The 24,417-nt window shown below is 34.4% G+C and overlaps 1 protein-coding gene across 1 annotated transcript in view; it reads right to left on the reverse strand.

Moving 5' to 3' along the window:
- LOC143240634 (fibrillin-1-like) overlaps positions 1–24,417 on the reverse strand; it is a 209,582-nt gene that overhangs the window by 65,934 nt on the left and 119,231 nt on the right. Inside the window, 9 exon segments of the mRNA XM_076483387.1 lie at positions 5,089–5,247; positions 9,615–9,737; positions 10,971–11,096; positions 13,562–13,587; positions 13,589–13,685; positions 13,864–13,986; positions 14,531–14,653; positions 22,362–22,487; positions 23,387–23,512. Of these exon segments, the coding sequence (XP_076339502.1) occupies positions 5,089–5,247; positions 9,615–9,737; positions 10,971–11,096; positions 13,562–13,587; positions 13,589–13,685; positions 13,864–13,986; positions 14,531–14,653; positions 22,362–22,487; positions 23,387–23,512 (1,029 nt within the window).

Here is a 24,417-nt window from a genome sequence, read left to right on the forward strand (position 1 = left end):
TTAACCAAACTGTCGACCTCCTGCTGATATGTTCAGAAACATGAGTCTACTACTTATCTGGTTAACCAAACTGTTAACCTACTGATATGTACAGAAACTTGAGTCTACTCCTCATCTGGTTAACCAAACTGTCGACCTCCTGCTGATATGTTCAGAAACTTTAGTCTACTCCTTATCTGGTTAACCAAACTGTTAACCTGCTGATATGTACAGAAACTTGAGTCTACTCCTTATCTGGTTAACCAACCTGTTGACCTCCTGCTGATATGTACAGAAACATGAGTGTACTCCTTATCTGATTAACCAAACTGTTCACCTACTAATATGTACAGAAACATGAGTCTACTCCTCATCTGGTTAACCAAATTGTTGACCTTGTGCATATATGTACAGAAACTTGAGTCTACTCCTTATCTGGTTAACCAAATTGTTGACCTTGTGCATATATGTACAGAAACTTGAGTCTACTCCTTATCTGGTTAACCAAATTGTTGACCTTGTGCATATATGTACAGAAACTTTAGTCTACTCCTTATCTGGTTAACCAAATTGTTGACCTTGTGCATATATGTACAGAAACTTTAGTCTGCTCCTTATCTGGTTAACCAAACTGTCGACCTCCTGCTGATATGTTCAGAAACTTTAGTCTACTCCTTATCTGGTTAACCAAACTGTTAACCTGCTGATATGTACAGAAACTTGAGTCTACTCCTTATCTGGTTAACCAAACTGTTAACCTACTGATATGTAGAGAAACTTGAGTCTACTCCTCATCTGGTTAACCAAACTGTCGACCTCCTGCTGATATGTTCAGAAACTTGAGTCTACTCCTTATCTGGTTAACCAAACTGTTGACCTGCTAATATGTACAGAAACTTGAGTCTACTCCTTATCTGGTTAACCAAACTGTTGACCTCCTGCTGATATGTACAGAAACATGAGTCTACTCCTTATCTGGTTAACCAAACTGTTGACCTGCTAATATGTACAGAAACTTGAGTCTACTCCTTATCTGGTTAACAAAACTGTTGACCTGCTAATATGTACAGAAACTTGAGTCTACTCCTTATCTGGTTAACAAAACTGTTGACCTGCTAATATGTACAGAAACTTGAGTCTACTCCTTATCTGGTTAACAAAACTGTTAACCTCCTGCTGATATGAACAGAAACTTGAGTCTACTCCTTATCTGGTTAACCAAACTGTTGACCTCCTGCTAATATGTACAGAAACTTGAGTCTACTCCTTATCTGGTTAACCAAACTGTTGACCTCCTGCTAATATGTACAGAAACTTGAGTCTACTCCTTATCTGGTTAACCAAACTGTTGACCTCCTGCTAATATGTACAGAAACTTGAGTCTACTCCTTATCTGGTTAACCAAACTGTTGACCTCCTGCTAATATGTACAGAAACTTGAGTCTACTCCTTATCTGGTTAACCAAACTGTTGACCTCCTGCTAATATGTACAGAAACTTGAGTCTACTCCTTATCTGGTTAACCAAACTGTTAACCTGCTGATATGTACAGAAACTTGAGTCTACTCCTCATCTGGTTAACCAAACTGTTAACCTACTGATATGTACAGAAACTTGAGTCTACTCCTTATCTGGTTAACCAAACTGTTAACCTGCTGATATGTACAGAAACTTGAGTCTACTCCTCATCTGGTTAACCAAACTGTCGACCTCCTGCTGATATGTTCAGAAACTTTAGTCTACTCCTTATCTGGTTAACCAAACTGTTAACCTGCTGATATGTACAGAAACTTGAGTCTACTCCTTATCTGGTTAACCAAACTGTTAACCTACTGATATGTACAGAAACTTGAGTCTACTCCTCATCTGGTTAACCAAACTGTCGACCTCCTGCTGATATGTTCAGAAACATGAGTCTACTACTTATCTGGTTAACCAAACTGTTAACCTACTGATATGTACAGAAACTTGAGTCTACTCCTCATCTGGTTAACCAAACTGTCGACCTCCTGCTGATATGTTCAGAAACTTTAGTCTACTCCTTATCTGGTTAACCAAACTGTTAACCTGCTGATATGTACAGAAACTTGAGTCTACTCCTTATCTGGTTAACCAACCTGTTGACCTCCTGCTGATATGTACAGAAACATGAGTGTACTCCTTATCTGATTAACCAAACTGTTCACCTACTAATATGTACAGAAACATGAGTCTACTCCTCATCTGGTTAACCAAATTGTTGACCTTGTGCATATATGTACAGAAACTTGAGTCTACTCCTTATCTGGTTAACCAAATTGTTGACCTTGTGCATATATGTACAGAAACTTGAGTCTACTCCTTATCTGGTTAACCAAATTGTTGACCTTGTGCATATATGTACAGAAACTTTAGTCTACTCCTTATCTGGTTAACCAAACTGTTAACCTACTGATATGTAGAGAAACTTGAGTCTACTCCTCATCTGGTTAACCAAACTGTCGACCTCCTGCTGATATGTTCAGAAACTTGAGTCTACTCCTTATCTGGTTAACCAAACTGTTAACCTGCTGATATGTACAGAAACTTGAGTCTACTCCTCATATGGTTAACCAAACTGTCGACCTCCTGCTGATATGTTCAGAAACTTTAGTCTACTCCTTATCTGATTAACCAAACTGTTGACCTGCTAATATGTACAGAAACTTGAGTCTACTCCTTATCTGGTTAACCAAACTGTCGACCTCCTGCTGATATGTTCAGAAACTTGAGTCTACTCCTTATCTGGTTAACCAAACTGTTAACCTGCTGATATGTACAGAAACTTGAGTCTACTCCTCATATGGTTAACCAAACTGTCGACCTCCTGCTGATATGTTCAGAAACTTTAGTCTACTCCTTATCTGATTAACCAAACTGTTGACCTGCTAATATGTACAGAAACTTGAGTCTACTCCTTATCTGGTTAACCAAACTGTCGACCTCCTGCTGATATGTTCAGAAACTTTAGTCTACTCCTTATCTGGTTAACCAAACTGTTGACCTGCTAATATGTACAGAAACTTGAGTCTACTCCTTATCTGGTTAACCAAACTGTTGACCTCCTGCTGATATGTACAGAAACATGAGTCTACTCCTTATCTGGTTAACCAAACTGTTGACCTGCTAATATGTACAGAAACTTGAGTCTACTCCTTATCTGGTTAACAAAACTGTTGACCTGCTAATATGTACAGAAACTTGAGTCTACTCCTTATCTGGTTAACAAAACTGTTAACCTCCTGCTGATATGAACAGAAACTTGAGTCTACTCCTTATCTGGTTAACAAAACTGTTAACCTCCTGCTGATATGAACAGAAACTTGAGTCTACTCCTTATCTGGTTAACCAAACTGTTGACCTCCTGCTAATATGTACAGAAACTTGAGTCTACTCCTTATCTGGTTAACCAAACTGTTGACCTCCTGCTAATATGTACAGAAACTTGAGTCTACTCCTTATCTGGTTAACCAAACTGTTGACCTCCTGCTAATATGTACAGAAACTTGAGTCTACTCCTTATCTGGTTAACCAAACTGTTGACCTCCTGCTAATATGTACAGAAACTTGAGTCTACTCCTTATCTGGTTAACCAAACTGTTGACCTCCTGCTAATATGTACAGAAACTTGAGTCTACTCCTTATCTGGTTAACCAAACTGTTAACCTGCTGATATGTACAGAAACTTGAGTCTACTCCTCATCTGGTTAACCAAACTGTTAACCTACTGATATGTACAGAAACTTGAGTCTACTCCTTATCTGGTTAACCAAACTGTTAACCTGCTGATATGTACAGAAACTTGAGTCTACTCCTCATCTGGTTAACCAAACTGTCGACCTCCTGCTGATATGTTCAGAAACTTTAGTCTACTCCTTATCTGGTTAACCAAACTGTTAACCTGCTGATATGTACAGAAACTTGAGTCTACTCCTTATCTGGTTAACCAAACTGTTAACCTACTGATATGTACAGAAACTTGAGTCTACTCCTCATCTGGTTAACCAAACTGTCGACCTCCTGCTGATATGTTCAGAAACATGAGTCTACTACTTATCTGGTTAACCAAACTGTTAACCTACTGATATGTACAGAAACTTGAGTCTACTCCTCATCTGGTTAACCAAACTGTCGACCTCCTGCTGATATGTTCAGAAACTTTAGTCTACTCCTTATCTGGTTAACCAAACTGTTAACCTGCTGATATGTACAGAAACTTGAGTCTACTCCTCATCTGGTTAACGAAACTGTCGACCTCCTGCTGACATGTTCAGAAACTTTTGTCTACTCCTTATCTGGTTAACCAAACTGTTGACCTCCTGATGGTATGAACAGAAACTTGAGTCTACTCCTTATCTGGTTAACCAAACTGTCGACCTCCTGCTGATATGTACAAAAACTTGAGTGTACTCCTTATCTGGTTAACCAAACTGTTGACCTCCTGCTTATATATTTAGATACTTTAGTCTACTCCTTATCTGGTTAACCAAACTGTTAACCTGCTGATATGTACAAAAACATGAGTCTACTCCTGTAGACCTCCTACTGACATGTGAATATACAAGTTTACTCTTTAATTAAGTTAACTATAAATTCTGAGAAGAGATTAAACATTAATCATGAGAATCTAGTCTATAGATACCCTATTAACAAATTTCTAAAATTAGTACCTCGAGGCAACTTGGCAAAAACAACAACACAATCTATACTAATGTAAATAACAAGAATTACGAAATTGAAACTACCAACAGTTACTGGATCCAAAAAGCCAGAAAGACATCATAATTTTAAGTTTTTGATATGGTATTAAAACAGAAAATGGAATACAGAACTGTTTTAAATAAATTTATTTTCATGAAAATCTAAATCTTAAAGTAAATTATTACTTTTCATTTATGTACTAAGTTAAAAACAATCTTACTATCACTAGTGTGGAGCCAGACATTCCAACAAAAACTGTTTTACAACACTTACAAGTATTAATTCTAATAATACCTAGCCTACCAAGACAGTATTTCTACAAAATTAATTGGGGGACCTTGACTTAATGAACAGTCTTTATTTTGTAATGTGATACACATATACACTTACTTGCATTTTTGGTAATGCAAAGTTCACAATTTGGACCCCATCCTTTTCCTAAACTACAGCAGCAAGTTGCTTTTGTCATTCTTGTTCCAAGATCAGTTTGACAGAAGCTCCTTCCATTATAGGTTCTGACTTCTAAGTAGCAAGAGGCTTCTCTCTTGTCTTTGTGCAAAAGATAATCTTTTTATTAGTCTATTCAAACACTACTTTTAGATATTTTAGTCATACAACTTCCTCACTTAAAATTTGTTCACAACAAGACCTGTGACAAATGACTGCTTGCAGTCACAGTCCATATACTTCAACGTTCATACAGATAAAAAAGGACTCTTGTTCTTTCTAGAATAACAAATAATATTTAATTGATGTAAAAAAAAGTTTAGTAGCCTGAGCTGATAGATTCAAAACCCAATTACTTCTTGACAATATTGTGAACTGTAAACAGGCCACCGACGACCGTATCATGAACAGCAAACAGGCCACCGACGACCGTATCATGAACAGTAAACAGGCCACCGACGACCGTATCATGAACAGTAAACAGGCCACCGACGACCGTATCATGAACAGTAAACAGGCCACCGACGACCGTATCATGAACAGTAAACAGGCCACCGACGACCGTATCATGAACAGTAAACAGGCCACCGACGACCGTATCATGAACAGTAAACAGGCCACCGACGACCATATCATGAACAGTAAACAGGCCACTGACGACCGTATCATGAATAGTAAACAGGCCACTGACGACCGTATCATGAATAGTAAACAGGCCACTGACGACCGTATCATGAATAGTAAACAGGCCACTGACGACCATATCATGAATAGTAAACAGGCCACTGACGACCGTATCATGAATAGTAAACAGGCCGCTGACGACCATATCACAAACAGTAAACAGGCCACTGACGACCTGACAACCTTACTGTGAATTGTAAAGAGACCACTGAATTATAGACAAGGTAATATTCTCATGTTATTAATGAAGCAGTTTAAAAAGATGAAATTCATGTAAAAATGACTGATACTTAAAATTTAAAACATCCTTTTTATAAATCAATGCTGGTCACTCTGAGTAAGTCTGACATTACTACTGAAGTAAATAACATTACTTTAAGTAGTCCAACAGGTGATCTCAGCCACATGCATGTGTTTTCTTATTGCATAGCCACATCGGGCTATCTGCTGAGCCCACCGAGGGGAATGGAACCCTTGATTTTAGTGTTGTAAATCTGTAGGCTTTCCATTGTACTAACGTGGGGCAGAGCCACGTACGACAAAAACGATATCCAGTAAATGTGATTGTCCATTATCAAATATACTTTTATACACATATTGTGTTTTTGTTAGTGTGTATATATATTTCTTATAAACTCAGTTAATTAGGGAATTCTGACAAATGTATTGACGAATATTGCATCTTACAGAAAAAAATACCACATCACAATGAGGAAACTTCCTTAATACCACATTTATACACTCATGGAAAATAAAATCTACATAATGTTTCACCATTATTTTTCAGCTTTGCAATATAAATGAAACAAGTCTCATATTAATTGTTTATTTGACACATCTTTATAATATCATTGCAGTAGCAAAAGATTTTGAAGCATCTCCATTTATCATAAATGACTGAATAACTCAACCAGCAGAAAATAATTTGAAACAAATGTCTAAAATAACTCAACCAGCAGAAAATGATTAAAAAAAAATCAGTTCTTGTTTAGTGTGTAAGTGCATGTGTGTGTGTGTCTGTCAACTACTCACCTCAACTACAGCTCTTATGTGTTGGCTTATAGATCAGCAGAACTGTATGATTTGATATTCCAGAATATATGCCCATTCTTCCCTCACTATTGTTCTGAGTTGTTGTTGCGATTCTGGAGGGTATGGATGCTGATGAAAATGTCTGTTCAATAAATCCCAGAGATTTTTTTTATGATGTCCAAATCTGGGCTCACTTATGGTTAGGAAAGGACAGTAACCTGACTGTTCTTCAAGAACTTAGTAAAGATATAAGCCATGTGTAGTCTGGAGTTATCTCGTAGAAACACTTCACCAGAAATGCTGGCCGAATAATTTCATACCAATATATCTGAGAATTCAAATTTCACTCAATAAATGGAGGCTCTGTGTTGTGATACCCAGCCCTATCAATGTGCTTGGACCTCCCCATTGACAACCACTGACGTATCCAACAGAGATGGCTATGACACAATTAGACGTGGTTCTGGCACTCAAAGGTCTAATTATTTGTCCCAATAGTGGCAGTAGTTGTCTGGGTAGAAAGTTGGAATTGGTAGTGCAGATGCACCAGTCAGATCCACTCGTCTTAACAAGGGGTGGTCATGTGACATCTTCCTGGTCTTGGATGGTTTACTGAACCACCAGTATTGTTATACTGCTGGTGTAAATAATCAGTCACCTAATGGTTGTTATTCAATACTTTGACTACAGTTCTAATACTCTGTTCAGCCTGCAGCATATTGATGGCCCTTTTTCTTTGTGACTGCATCAGCTGTGGAATCATGAAGCTGTGAACTGCATTTGTTTGTTTGGTGCCTTTTTAATGAAAGTGGTCACATCATTTTGAGGTTTTTTGAGTCATGTGTGAACAATGAAAAACAGTAGATTTTTACACTTCATCTGACTCAATGAAATGTAGCCATACACACTGCCTGTTCTATTATTTAACTCAACAAAACATAATTTGGATCAATTTTGTTTCCCTACAAACAAATAACAAAAATAAACGTGGTGTGTTTTTAACTTTTCCAAGTGAAGATAAGTGTTGATCATAATGCTCAGTATACATTTCAAATAAATTCTAAACCTGTCAGTCAATACGTGCTGCATGCACATTAAGATTAATAATATATTATATCAATACATTTTAAGTAACTTAACAGCATAAGTGGAATTTCCTCTTATTCAAAGGTTCTAAAGATATGTTCTGTAATTATGAATAGCTTGTTGGTCCAGTTTATTAAAAGTGTTGGTTCTTACTACTCCACCAAACACTGTATCCTGTTTTGTACTTCTCTCAATAAACTTCTTGGTTGATGTTTTTAACTATATCCTGTTTTGTACCTCTCTCAGTAAATTTCAGAGTTAATGATTTTAACTATATTCTGTTTTGTACCTCTCTCAGTAAATTTCTGAGTTAATGTTTTTAACTATATCCTGTTTTGTACCTCTCTCAGTAAATTTCTGAGTTAATGATTTTAACTATACCTTGTTTTGTACCTCTATCAGTAGACTTCTGAGTTAATGTTTTTGACTATACCCTGTTTTGTACCTCTCTCAGTAGACTTCTGAGTTAATGTTTTTAACTATATCCTGTTTTATACCTCTCTCAGTAAAGTTCTTGTTATATTCTTTTTTTACCATACTTACTAATGACAAGAATTCTAGTATTTGTTTAGTTTCAGAATTACAAAAAAAAAATACCCCAAAACACAGGTATTTTATTTGTTTCCAATATTCATATAAAATTACACAACTGATACACGTGCAAGTCGTCTCTTATTTTGAAATGACAAACTTGAGGGTGAGTAGCTCCAAAGCTACTCTAACTGAATACTGTGATGTGACCAGTACTTCCATAATGCACACAAGGCCCTAAATTGCAAAACCATGATTTTGTTTAACTGACCATGGATCACTAAATAATACCCACCCAAGGCAACTGTGCTGGAATTTTTAAGTAAAAGTATTCTAGAGTTGGAATGACTTTTAGAGAATATATTTACCTTAACTGTGTTCATGTTTTTAAAAATGTAAATCTTATAGAGTTAGAGCTGCAATCTTTGTAAAACTATAACTGGATTAAACCATTTTTATTTACAAGAGGAAATCTCCACTTCTTTTCCTACAGCTAGTGGTTAATAAAATAAAATGTTCATTTTCTTTTTAATTTGTCCTTTGCTGAGTTAGTAAAGATTTGGTTTAAAGTGTACGAGATATTACTGTTAAAAAGGAAAACAATAAATCATCAAATATGAGTTTGTAATATAAATGAATTATATTAAAATAAAACAATTAAATATATTAGTCAACTTTTATCCTAATATATTAATATATATCTACATTTAATATCTTACTAATCTATACCTGATGAACAAGATAAAATAAAACTTGTTCATTTTACCAAACTTCACTTTTGTTTAAAGACATTTTCCATTCATTCACTTAATTACAGATGCAGTTATTCATATTTAAAGACTAATTATATAGACAGTAAAACCAACTTGTTATCAATTAATAGTCTGTTGTAACACTGAGCCAAACCAATGAACATTATACCAAGAAACATATACTGAAAACAATCAGTCATACACAAAATGCAGAAAAGCTTTACGAGATATTTCAAATTTCTTTACTTATCTGATTTGACCAAATAGTGAGAAATATTCAAACATATGAAATATCTTTCAACAGTAATTTATCTATAAAAACTAGGAAATACCTTAATTTAAGAATAAGAATCAATTAAAAAAAATTATTAAATGTGAACCTACCAACACAAGCAGTGCCATTTAATGCAATTTCATAATTTGGTGGACACTCACAGTGATATGAGCCAGGTGTGTTTATACAAGTTCCATACTGACATGATTGTGGATTTTCACATTCATCAATGTCTATGTAGAAATTTAAAAAACATTTAATTAGACAACAACAACAAAATATTTGAGCTAAAACCTTAAATATTTTCTTTCTGTGAATCAAATTGTGAGAAGGAAAATAATATTAACCAAATACCAAGTTGTACTGTTGTAAGAGATTTGTACATGTCTAAAGAACAATAAATACAATCTAACTATATTAATCAATAAACATCAATCATCTCTTATTGATGTTTGTTTTTTTAATTTCGCTCAAAGCTACACGAGGGTTATCTGCATTAGCCATCCCTAATTTAGCAGTGTAAGACTAGATATAAGGCAGTTAGTCATTACCACCCACTGCCAATTATTGGGCTACTCTTTTACCAACAAATAGTGGGACTGACCGTCACATTATAATGCTCCTACGGCTAAGAAGGTAAGAACGTTTGGTGTGACAGAGATTCAACCCCGCAACCCTCGGATTACGAGTCAAGCATCTTTCCCACTTGGCCATGCCAGGCCTCATGTGTACAAGTTAATGTAAAATCATTATAGTGCATCTGTACATAGATTTCTTTAGATTTTTTAATATACCATTAACATTAGATGTGAATCAGACTTTAATGAATATATTTAACTTTCTAATTAGTTTCCATGTTATCTATATATATTACCTTTATTTATATATTCAATAGTTAATTTATTTTGGTTTACTTGTTTTACTGCTGAGCATAAAGCTCAGCTACACAATGAGTTGTCTGTGCTCTGCCCACCACATGTATCAAAACATAATTTTTAAAGTGACAGATTTGTCACCATGGGGCTAATTTATAATTTAAAGGTGTCTTCTTGATCCACCACACAGCATTTTTTCCTCATATGTTTTCACTGCTCTGTACAATTATTTATTTATAATCTCTTTCTGATTTAAAACTTAACCTCTTTCCAAACTATTTTTGTATTTCTTTGTGTTTTCTTTAATTAGAATGTTCTCTAATTTAACATCATCATCTCTACACATCATTGATGATGAAATACGAGAGAAAAAAACAAAATTGATTATGGAAAATGACATCCATTAGATAGAAACAAGAAATATGTAATACTGAAGCAGAAGTTACAACACTGTAAATTTCAAACCATTAATAATTTTTATAATAAATAAAATAGTTGATCTAATTACGTGGAAATATTTTACTCTTATATTGCATGAATATATATTACCTTGTTATCACAGAAAGCAAATAATCACTTGAAAGTGCTCACCTGTGCAATTACCTCCACTGAAGTCTAACTTATAACCTGGGTCACACCGACAATGATATTTTCCGATTTCATTCTCACATCGTCCGTGAACACAGATATTGCGGAATTCCGTACACTCATTAATGTCTACAACAGAAAGTTTAGTTTCAAAGTAGCAGCCAAACAAAAGCTACACCACATAGTTTGTAAATTACTATTTAACTAATGTAAATTAGCATACAAATATAAGACTATAGATAGCAGGATAATGCTAATTTACATCAATTTCTTCTGTAGTAAGTTCTATGTTTAAATATTCTGGGTTACTTTTATTTACAATTTTTTTTAATTATTGCTCAATGATTCATAGAGAACATTGACTCATAAAGAAAATAATATCCACCCATTTAATAAGTCTTTGTTTTAATCCACCTCAAAAAGGCATTGGACCACATCCAGAACATACTAACTTTAAATGATGGTTGGTATCTCACTTTTTTGAAATATTTTTATAAACACTTATTACAGTAATATCATGAAAACTATTAACTGTTAAACCAAAGAAAAATATTTTTTTATTCTTGTCATTCTCAAAAAATGTATTTTATTGTATCATACTTGGCCTTATGTCCAATTCAACTCAACTGAATGGAACATACTGGCTCTTACTGGTTAATCTCTGGGCTTTGTCTAAGAACTTAGATAGGTTAGTTTTTCTGTGTCTGCTAATGAATGCATTAATGAGCACTTTAGATATTTTACACAAATTCCCTTTGGTTACGTTTCTTTTGAGAACATATAGATCATAATACACACAATTTTGTTTTTTTAATGCTGAAAGGCCTTCACTGAACACACAATCCTTTAAAATGGTCTGAGATGTTGAGTGAAACTGAGAGTGTATACTTTAATGTAAGTAAATAAAAATTAGTATAAGGGTCTTATTTCAGTTTAATCTCTTGTATTTTTTTTAGTATTCATCTCAAACAAATCTTTTATACTTTATCTAGCAACTGTTTATAAAAACCTGTCTTTCTTTTATTTTAAATAATACTTGAAAATGTCTGTTAAGTCACTCTCACTTTACTTCTGTAAGGTGAATGTACATATTATAAACAGTTATGAGTGATTTGTAAATATCTATTATTATTGTCACATATAGTAAATTTTCTGTTGTGGTTCATATCTGTTAGAGTTTCACTCAGTTATGTCCAATCTGGACAATTAAAAGACACTGATTTAGCTTTTTTTCCTCCTTCAATAAAGAGCTATGTCTCTAAGCACTAAAAGAAACACGTTAGGCAAAACATCAACTGTTTCCTAATACAGCAGTAAGATATTCCAACACATAAAACTAGTAAAAAAATCTTATCTAAACAGTACATGTAAAGATACGTCATTTACCTTTTTTTTTAAACAAATTAATATTACACTGTAATATTCAACTTTTGTTGTTCATTCTAGGACACCTTAGAGAGTAAAATACCAAGAACTACTGACATGAATTACAACACACTGGACTGAAAAATAAGAATCATACCAGAAACTCCTGGAAGTATGGCTTATGAATAAACTTCACTTTATTTACAATATATCTGGTCTTATTCTCTCACACATTTCTACATTTGAATATTAATAAGTTGACTTATTGATTTGAAGCAAAGCAAACACGATTTCAATCATAAAGGTAACATTTCAAGTTATATCTGTCTCATATATTATTGGACAACTTCAACTGCTATTTGTACTACAAAATGGTTTGCCTTATCTCATAGGAATAACTGCCTGAACTAACAACTTTAAAAAGACACTGTTTGTTTATTCCTTAACCTACAGCACAAAACAACAAATATACAACTACAATAGTTTTTATGAACACAAGATTAATTTAAATATAAATGAAGATAACTGGTGTTGAAATTAATAAATAATATTAATGTATCTCAGAACGGCTGGTATGGGTATTAACACTTTTATTGATAAGGAGAGAACAACGTTTCGACCTTTCTGAAGATGATCTAGGAATGTCAAGACGTTCTCTCCTTATCAATAAAAGTGTTAATACCCATACCAGCTGTTCTGAGTGTTAATACCCATACCAGCTCTTCTGAGATACATTAATATTTCAAGTGGGTTTCTCATCATCAAGTAATAAATAATATTGTATATATTATTAATTTTTACCTTAGTTCTCATTTGTAATTGACTCATATCAGAAACTAAAAATATTTATACTTTACTAACTGAATCTAGTTCATGCCCCAACATTTGTTGTTCTCGCTTCTTAACCACTGCTGTTTGTCATATCCCCATTTGCACTAGTTAGCACATATAGTGTGGTTGATATACATTATTTACTTTTAGTCATAAGTTCTTAGAATTATCTCGGTAAGGAAACCAAAATTAAAATATATTAACTGCCATCTTTATCAACACACACTTTCCTTAAACTTCGAAAGCATACTCCAATTAGCATATGCTTACTACTATTTGGTTTGCCCCATCTTATAGGAGATGCCCCAAATTAAATACACATATTACTATTCTTACAAACAAATGCTTTGTCTCCATCTTTGAAGCCACTGAGTATGTCTACTGCTAGTTTTTCTCACCCACACATTCTTTATCTCCATCTTGGAGTAAACCCCATCTCACAATCGCAGTGATAGCCACCAGCATAGTTAAGACAACGACCATTTTCACACAACTGGCCATTCAGGCTACACTCGTCCACATCTACAGAAAAGAAAAATGGTGATCAAAAGTGGGTTTTTATTTTGTGTTAAAAAATACAATATCAAAAACATGTAAAGATAAGTAAATTCCACATTTCTTCGGTTATTGGGAAGCAAAGTAATTTTTATTTATTGATAAAATTCTCTGTAAAATTAACCAATAAAATTGAGATAATTACCCCTGCATTGGAAACCATCTCCTTCAAATCCTTCATCACAATCACACAAAAAGGAGCCCAGTGTATTGATACAACGGGCATCTCGAGCACACCCTCCATTGTCTCGAAGGCATTCATTTTCATCTATAGTAATAATTATTACTTCATTATCTGTTTTTTTATTTGTAGTCATCCAAAGTTTAACTAGTATATCAACAAGCACCTTAAACACCACAAATTCACCTGAAAGCACTGGCCACCAATCTGTATTTAATATAATGAGTTTCACAGATCAACAAATGTAGGTCAAAAGTGTTAACCTTTCAATCTCACATTTTCAAACCAAGCTCACATCTTTAAACCAATTTATTCACATGACCAGTGGGTATAAAAACTTTCTTTCTGATCACATCACTGGGTCAAGACAATCCAAAACTAAAGTACTCAAACAATATTTGTTATCTTACAACATACAGCGAGAAACTCTTAACCTTTCTTCATCAAAACTTAGAGGTAGTTTAAATAATTTGAGCCCTTCCTGGGCTATTACTACTAAATTACAGCTCTATGCAAATAGAATTCTCAACACACTGTATTTTACAAGCTGGTGACCACAGTCATATTTCTGCATGTACAGGTTCTTGTCATTACACTGACTACATACCTCGACATTACACTGACTACATACCTCTACAGGTTCTTCCATCACCACGGAATCCACTGAAACATTCACACTTATATGATCCTGCAGTATTTATACATTCTGAATTTTCATCACACGTAGCTGTGTTTAGGGTACACTCATCATCATCTGTAAGAAGAAGAATTATTATGCTTAGGGTACACTCATCATCATCTGTAAGACGAATTATTATGCTTAGGGTACACTCATCATCATTTGTAAGAAGAAGAATTATTATGCTTAGGGTACACTCATCATCATCTGTAAGAAGAATTATTATGCTTAGGGTACACTCATCATCATTTGTAAGAAGAAGAATTATTATGCTTAGGGTACACTCATCATCATTTGTAAGAAGGTGAATTATGGGTGACCACACAAACACTTCCAAAACAGATTTATAAATTTGATTTTGTTTCAAGTACATCAATTTAAAATTATAAGAAAAAATATTAATTTTAAATAAGACCATTATTCAGTTAAGTGGGAGACAGACAATAAATATAACTCATCTACAATGTACTTTCTGATATATTCTTCACGACTCAGCTACAACGTACTTACCAATGCATTCTTCACGACTCAGCTACAACGTACTTACCAATGCATTCTTCACGACTCAGCTATAACATACTTACTGACACATTCTACATGACTCAGCTACAACGTACTTACTGACACATTCTACATGACTCAGCTACAACGTACTTACTGACACATTCTACATGACTCAGCTACAACGTACTTACTGACACATTCTACATGACTCAACTACAGTGTACTTACTGACACATTCTACATGACTCAACTACAGTGTACTTACTAACACATTCTACATGACTCAACTACAGTGTACTTACTAACACATTCTACATGACTCAACTACAGTGTACTTACTGACACATTCTACATGACTCAACTACAGTGTACTTACTGATACATTCTACATGACTCAACTACAGTGTACTTACTGATACATTCTACATGACTCAGCTACAACATACTTACTGATACATTCTACATGACTCAGCTACAACGTACTTACTGATACATTCTACATGACTCAGCTACAACGTACTTACTGATACATTCTACATGACTCAGCTACAACGTACTTACTGATACATTCTACATGACTCAGCTACAGTGTACTTACTGATACATTCTACATGACTCAGCTACAGTGTACTTACTGATACATTCTACACGACTCAGCTACAGTGTACTTACTGATACATTCTACATGACTCAGCTACAGTGTACTTACTGATACATTCTACATGACTCAACTAAGTGTACTTACTGATACATTCTACATGACTCAGCTACAGTATACTTACTGATACAATATTCAGCTCACAATATTCTTTCAATTTTTTGGTAATGGACTTTATCCAAACTTACTTTATATGTGCTCTCTGATGAAATACCTGAATTAATGGCTTACAGTTATATCAATCTTCCTTCTTCAGCGGTTTCCAGAAATACCATTTATTTTGTTTGGTTTCGATGTACAGTCCTTTACTCACTACTGAAAACCTACAATACTTAACGTGTTTGGAAAATGTATAACATACAGCCATAATTAATTATCAGTTACACTGCACAACAATTCTTTTGAAAAGTTTTTGCTGATCATGACAGGTACCTGGTGGGTATGCACAAATATAGTTTTGGTTTTGCTCATCACATAGAAACTCTGAGAAATAGTTAACTGTTTACTGGCTATAACGTATTTAACTGTGTTTATGTTTCTAATACACTATTAAGTTCAACATAATTAAAAGTGTTTTGCTCCTGATTTTCGTTTATATTCAATGTCTGGTGCATCACGTTGCAGTGTCCAATAGTAGTCAGCAAGCATTGACGGATTACATTTGCCCTGATATCGTTTTTCCATTGTGGCAATGTCCTGGTGAAACCTTTCACTGTGTTCGTCACTGACAGCACCAAGACTTGCAGGGAAGAAGTCCAAGTGTGAGTGGAGGAAATGAATCTTGAGTGACATACTGCACTTCATTGTTTTGTATACTTTGAGAAGTTTGTCCAACTCAACTAACATATCTTCGAACTGCTTGTCACTCATAACATGTCTGATCTGAGGGCCAACAAAAATGCCCTCTTTGATCTTGGCCTCAGTTATTCTTGGGAACATCTGTCTTAAATAATAAAAACCTTCACCTTCTTTGTTCATTGCTTTCATGAAATTCTTCATAAGTCCCAATTTTATGTGAAGAGGAGGCAAAAAAATTTTTGCCAGGTTGACAAGCAGTTCATGCACCAAATTCTTCTGTACTCGAACTAACTTTTTAAGGAGTGGCCAGCTCTGTCTAGAATGATGTGACTCTTTGGCATAACTGTCCTTTTCACAGATGAAACATCAGTACTTTGTACAGCCAAGCTGCAGTCCCAGTAATAGAGCAACTACTTTCAGATTTCCACAGATATTCCAGTTGTACTCACTGTACTGGATGTGCTTCAGCAACATTTCCATGTACTCGTAGGTTTCTTTCATGTGTGCTGCATAGCCAACAGTTTTTGAAGGGTGAACGTTGTCATTGTGTAACAGAACAGCTTTGAGGCTTAACATTGATGAATAAATAAAGAGACGCCACTCTTGCGGGTCATGGTCACAACCCAAAGCAGAGAACAATCCCTCAATGTCAACACAGAAACAGAAACTATTAACTTGTGCAAAGAATTTGGTTACATCATCTTGGCGGCTTCGAAAAACAGAAATTTTCATACCTGGTGACAGCAAACACCATTTCTGCAGTTTCGAACCTAGCAATTCGGTTTTTGCTTTTGACAGATCCAAATCTCTGACTGTGTTATGAGATGTGGATTGCCTGAGGAGCATGGTTCAAAATCCGGATCAATGTCACTGCCAGTTCCTTGCATTGCAGTTTCTTCATCTGATTTGTCTAAGGTCCATTCCTCTGGTGGTTTCAGAATTGAAAGACTGCTGTCATATAACACGAGTCTCATTGCTGAAGGCAGATTAGGGTATTCAGTTGACTTCTTGTTTTGGCAGAGAAACCAGACACATTAGTCAAACAGAAGTAACAGTCTGTCACATGGTTTTTCTGTTCTCTCCATATCATCAAGACAGCAATCGGCATTGTCTTTCGAATGCCTCTGAGCCAAGCTCTCAGACAGACAGCACATGTCGCACAACAAATGAGAGGCACCCATTCCTGGTCTTGATCACCAATTTTACAGCTGAAGTACAGATGATATACTTTCTTCACAAGAGCAGTCACTGAACGTCTCTGATGAAGAAGCGTATACTCATCACAAATATAGCAGAATGTATCGCGGCTGTTACGATACTGACGAGAGATATTGACTGACACCAATCGTCCTGTAAAACGTCTATAACGTCTAACTTACTTGTTACGGTGCTACTGACACAATATGTACACACTATAAGGTCTATATTAATCTAAGGAGCAGCACCTGTGTATGCAAGCTACTTTTATAGCCTGCTGAGACAGTGTCAAGCTGGCTATGGCTTGCCCAGGCATGCCTGGGCTGCATACTTTCACAGAACAGCTTCCAACCTGACTTTATTTCATGCCTGGATATGCCCAGACTGCACAAAACATTGTTCACATAGGTCTCTTACAGAAATAAAAATTTTTGGACACAAATATAAGAAAAAACATGAGAAAACTGAAGATTTCAATGAAATGGTATGTGATGAGCAAATTTGGATGTGAATTTCGTGATCAGCAGCTAAAAATCTATAAGGAACACCCAACAGTGTTCAAGAAGCAAAAACTTTGTTGTGCAGTGTTATTATTCAGCAGACCACTGATTATTTAACTAGTTATTTTCTTTTCCCTACTAAAACGAGAATTTCTATTAGTACATCCTTAGCATCAAGTAAAATAACGTATATAACAAACTGTTTACATTACACCACTAAAACGAGAATTTCTATTAGTACATCCTTAGCATCAAGTAAAATAACGTATATAACAAACTGTTTACATTACACCACTAAAACGAGAATTTCTATTAGTACATCCTTAGCATCAAGTAAAATAACGTATATAACAAATTTTTTACATTACACCAATAAAAGAGGCCTAATTTAATTAGTTTCTTTACTCTTTAAAGTAGCACTGATGACCTGTAAATTTGTAAAAAACTAGTCTAGCTGCAGTTGGAGTACAGAATCAAAGAATATATTAGTTTTCTACACGATCATTTTCTTTACCAATGCTCATATTTTGGTGAAGAAAAGAAATTAACAACTACATAAATTCCCTTCATACCAATAGCGTCACTCTAGTTTGTTTGTCACATTTTCTGCACAGCTACTAGAAGTGCTATCTGTGCTAACAGTTCCCAAAGTGATAGATTAGAGAGATAGCAATTATTCAATGCCACCTACTACTAACTCTTGGGCAACTTAAGTCAGACCAACTAGTTGGATTTGACTGTCGGTTTTAATCTACAGTTGTTTGATAATGTATTTTGGAACATCTAAAAACTTTACCTGTACCTTCCTCTTCAAATCTCTAATAGAACTTGTGTGAATGTCTTTCATTCATTGTTTAAAACACAAGAAAGACTCGTGTGGTAATGAAAATATGACTAGTAAAGAAATACACCGGTTACTATTTCACATAATACAAACCATGGATTTAGCGTGTATTCATTCAACACTTACTACAAAAGTCAATATAATCTTTTTTTTAACAAAAAATAAAAGTTAGAATTAACATTATTTCTTCTTAGTAGGAACTTTAAATATTATTTCCAAGTTATTAGTTGCTAACTTTACATAATATTATGAATTGTAGATAAAAATATATTCCCTGGAATTTACTTACTAGCTTATTGGTGATTAAGTTTCATAACACAAATAAACATCACAGCCAAATCAGTTTCCATGAAACATAACGTTCACATGTGAAACGTGTCACGTGGATATGTTTGAAGAACACATAACAGAATATTAGAGGTATTTCAGTTTCCATGAAACATAACGTTCACATGTGAAACTTGTCACGTGGATGTGTTTGAAGAACACATAACAGAATATTAGAGGTATTTCAGTTTCCATGAAACATAACGTTCACATGTGAAACGTGTCACGTGGATATGTTTGAAGAACACATAACAGAATATTAGAGGTATTTCAGTTTCCATGAAACATAACGTTCACATGTGAAACGTGTCATGTGGATGTGTTTGAAGAACACATAACAGAATATTAGAGGTATTTCAGTTTCCATGAAACATAACGTTCACATGTGAAACTTGTCACGTGGATGTGTTTGAAGAACACATAACAGAATATTAGAGGTATTTAAGTTTCCATGAAACATAACGTTAACATGTGAAACTTGTCACGTGGATGCGTTTGAAGAACACATAACAGAATATTAGAGGTATTTAAGTTTCCATGAAACATAACGTTCACATGTGAAACATGTCATGTGGATGTGTTTGAAGAACACATAACAGAATATTAGAGGTATTTCAGTTTCCATGAAACATAACGTTCACATGTGAAACGTGTCATGTGGATGTGTTTGAAGAACACATAACAGAATATTAGAGGTATTTCAGTTTCCATGAAACATAAGGTTCACATGTGAAACGTGTCATGTGGATGTGTTTGAAGAACACATAACAGAATATTAGAGGTATTTCAGTTTCCATGAAACATAACGTTCACATGTGAAACGTGTCATGTGGATGTGTTTGAAGAACACATAACAGAATATTAGAGGTATTTCAGTTTCCATGAAACATAACGTTCACATGTGAAACGTGTCATGTGGATGTGTTTGAAGAACACATAACAGAATATTATTTCAGTTTCAATAATCAAATTACGCAAATGCTTTCACTACACTAAAGTTCTTTCTTTTGTTGTTTTATTGTAAGCTTTCAACATTCTTATCAAACTTTTTCAAAGCCTGAACAGTTAAAATCATTAAATAACAAAAACAGTCCTTTTTAACACATTATTGAATGCTAGTTTACTTATAGGAAATACACCAAATTTTATGGAACAAACAATTTGGAAATAAAATTTACTTTGATTAAGATATTTGAAAAAATAATTAGTAAAAAACAGTATTAAAAATTATTTTTTATATACTGATGTGAAGAGAAGCATGTTTGACAATGCTAACATTTTCACCATATTAACCAGTAAAGTTCACAAGATGTTCCATTAATAAACTGGCTCTTATTATAAATTATTTTACAATTTCATTGTATATTCAATATAAGAAGTAAGAGTGGTTGTTGTTAAGTACAAAGCCATACAATGGGTTGTTTTTGCTCTGCCCACCATGTGAACGGTACAAAGCCATACAATGGGTTGTTTTTGCTCTGCCCACCATGTGAACAGTACAAAGCCATACAATGGGTTGTTTTTGCTCTGCCCACCATGTGAACGGTACAAAGCCATACAATGGGTTGTTTTTGCTCTGCCCACCATGTGAACGGTACAAAGCCATACAATGGGTTGTTTTTGCTCTGCCCACCATGTGAACGGTACAAAGCCATACAATGGGTTGTTTTTGCTCTGCCCACCATGTGAACAGTACAAAGCCATACAATGGGTTGTTTTTGCTCTGCCCACCATGTGAACAGTACAAAGCCATACAATGGGTTGTTTTTGCTCTGCCCACCATGTGAACGGTACAAAGCCATACAATGAGTTGTTTTTGCTCTGCCCACCATGTGAACGGTACAAAGCCATACAATGGGTTGTTTTTGCTCTGCCCACCATGTGAACGGTACAAAGCCATACAATGGGTTGTTTTTGCTCTGCCCACCATGTGAACGGAAACTCAGTTGTCAGCATTATAAACTTGCAGATATACTGCTGAGCATCAGAACTTGAAGAAACTAATTTACAAGACTTGTGTATCCTGCAGAATTATTTATACTTTTGCTTTTTATATGGGGCTGAATAGTAAAATATTAGTATCCACAAATATCAGATCTGATGAAGTTCCTAATATCACTTATCATCAGGTTAGATCTTCAGACAAGTGTCCCTTATTACCAACTTATTTCTTCAGACAGCTTGTTTGCTTGAAGTTAAACAAAAAGTTACACAATGGGCTATCTGTGCTCTGCCCACGACAGATACTGAAACCCAGTTTCTAGCATTTAAATCCTTAGACATACCACTGTGGCATGGGGGAACTTCAGATAGATGTCCCTTATCACCAAGTTAGTTCTTTAAACAAGCGTCTCTTTTAGCATCAAATTAGTTCTTCAGACAGGTGTCTCTTCATCAGCTGTATTTGTCTCTTAAAAAAAATGAATTATGTCAATGGACACCACTAACATGTTCATGTGACTATAACTTAAAAACATTGGTTGTCACTTTGGTAGGAGGACATTTTTACATGCAGTACTTAAACCACAGTGAATTTAGATATACAGTTTTGCATAAGTTCTTTGGTAAAATACTCTCAATAAAAACAATATTACATGTACAGACTCCATTAAATGCATTTATGAAAAGACTTTTACATACTCATTTGTTTCTTTATTCCAATACCAGGGTACAACTATAATCTATTTAGACATATGAAATAGTATGCATAATCCCCTACAATCCTTTGACGAAAATCTCACAAATCACAGTAAACTTACCCAGTTATATTGTCTTTCAGTTTCCTGAATATGAAACAATCACACTTCCATTCTTTGATGATACAAACCACACTGAATTAAATGTTCCATTAGTCATTTGAAAATGTACCTTTAGCTCTGAAGTTTACAGTAATAATAAAGAATTTGCTTGTACAGCCCTCTTTTGGAGTAGTACTCTAGATCAAAGCAAACTTACCTGTACAACCATCTTTCAGGTCTTTTACAGAGAACCCTGGATCACAATGACACGTGAAGGATCCGAGAGTATTTTCACATCTTCCACTTTGGCAGATGTTTAAGTTCAATACACATTCATCAACATCTATAAAAAAAATTTTTACAAAGGCATGCTGTCAACTAATAGCTCATATTCCTTCAATCAACTTTTTGGTATGAATCTTATGCTAAAGGTAGTGATAAGTTGTATGTCTTTCATGCCTCTTTTGTATAATTATGTTTTATATCTTTAACAAGAGATCTCTAACTTGTTTGCTAAATTTCTCTTAGCCAGTTAAGTAAAAGATTTTGTTCTATTTTGTGAAAGTTTTCCATAATAATGTTTACTTTATGATGAATCAAAGTGTAGGGCAGTCCTGAGACAAATAAGTGACTTTTGCAGGATTAGTGTGGGAGCAATTTTTTTTTGCTGAAAATTAGTTCTTGTTCACGAGTTATTCTAATGCATTTCATTGAGAACACAATGTTTATAATAGTCATTCCAAACTATATACTAATGTCAAAAGTACCAAGTTTGAAACTGATCTATAACTGCAAATTTGATACGTGCTCGGAATGTTACCAGATAAATATATAAAAATGAAAACAATGAGATATATCTGTTAAAAAAAATCATGTTCAAGAGATCAAACAGGGTTTATCACACAAATGTGGTGATGCTAGTACCTGGAGTGAAGAACATTTCTGTACTGACCAACTATTTTCAAGAAGAGGTCTCTAATCACATAATGTGACAAGCAGCAATGGCAGAGAGACAATAAACAGTACTGGTGAGTTATCTGTCATGTTTGCTTTGACTTGACTAATGACATCCACTCAAAGCTACTTGAGTCATAAAATCTTATCTTGTATTTTCTCTTTAGGCAGAGATCTCTTATTAAATAAATTATATCAAAAACCTTTTTTTGAAATAATTAAGCCATTTTAATAACAAAACATGCCAGTTTACAATGTTTCTTTCTATTTTTCATACAAATGACTCACCAACACAACTCTTTCCATCAGGAGATTCCATGAGCCCTTCAGTACATCGACAAGCATGAGAACCGGGATAATTTATGCACTGTCCCCCATTACAGATTCTAGGTAGTTCTCTACACTCATCAATATCTGTTGAATTTAAACTTTCTAAGTTGTTAATTTTAATACTATCAAACAAAATTTAGTATACAGTTAGTACAACATTAAAAAATGTTTTATTTCTTAAAGTCATTCCTAACATATTTTCAAGTTTCTATTAAGTCACACTCTGTACTAGTTCTCTGTAAAACTTTTAATTATTCCTTGACATTATCAAATATTTCCAGTTACTTTACTTATATAACAGCATGATTAGAAGAAAACATATACATCAGCTTAATATCACTATTTTTATAAATAAGAATATTCTTTGTGTCAAAACTTCAAAATGGGTGCAATGAGTGGGTTTTATTTGGGACTGGCATGTACTTTCAACAAAGCTGGTAATGAAGATATGCAATTTTCACTTAGAGTTTGTAGTTAAAGTAGAGGCAATAGATAAATTTAGATAGTAGAAAATAATAGCAGGATTTCAGTAGGAGCTTAAACTGTTATATGCAAGGAATACATCTGCTAACAGTGGTAGTCAGGAAGTTAGAAACAGTACTATTTAAGTATATAGTGAAGTTAGTCAGAATAAGTATTCTGTTGAACAACAAATTTCAGATCTTGGCTTCTGCAGATGATGAACTATTGGAGGGAAGGAAAACAAAAGAGTCATAAAAGGATGTAGATGTTTAGCAGGTCATACTTACAGGTGATCCCTTGACAAGGAATGTGGATAGGATAGTCTGTAGGAGTAAATATGGAGAAAATAATCAGATTATGTTTACCACGACCAGAGATGGAGGATATAACTGAGCAGAAGATATACAGTTACGACAAAGTGTTCGTACCCCTGCGTCCCGAGTAGTTTTTTTGCTCATAACTTAAAAAGTATCATGATTAGGCTAATAGACATATAATGTATTATAAATATTATACTATCACACATC

The sequence above is a fragment of the Tachypleus tridentatus genome, chromosome 13, assembly GCF_004210375.1.
Source record: "Tachypleus tridentatus isolate NWPU-2018 chromosome 13, ASM421037v1, whole genome shotgun sequence".
NCBI lineage: Eukaryota > Metazoa > Arthropoda > Merostomata > Xiphosura > Limulidae > Tachypleus > Tachypleus tridentatus.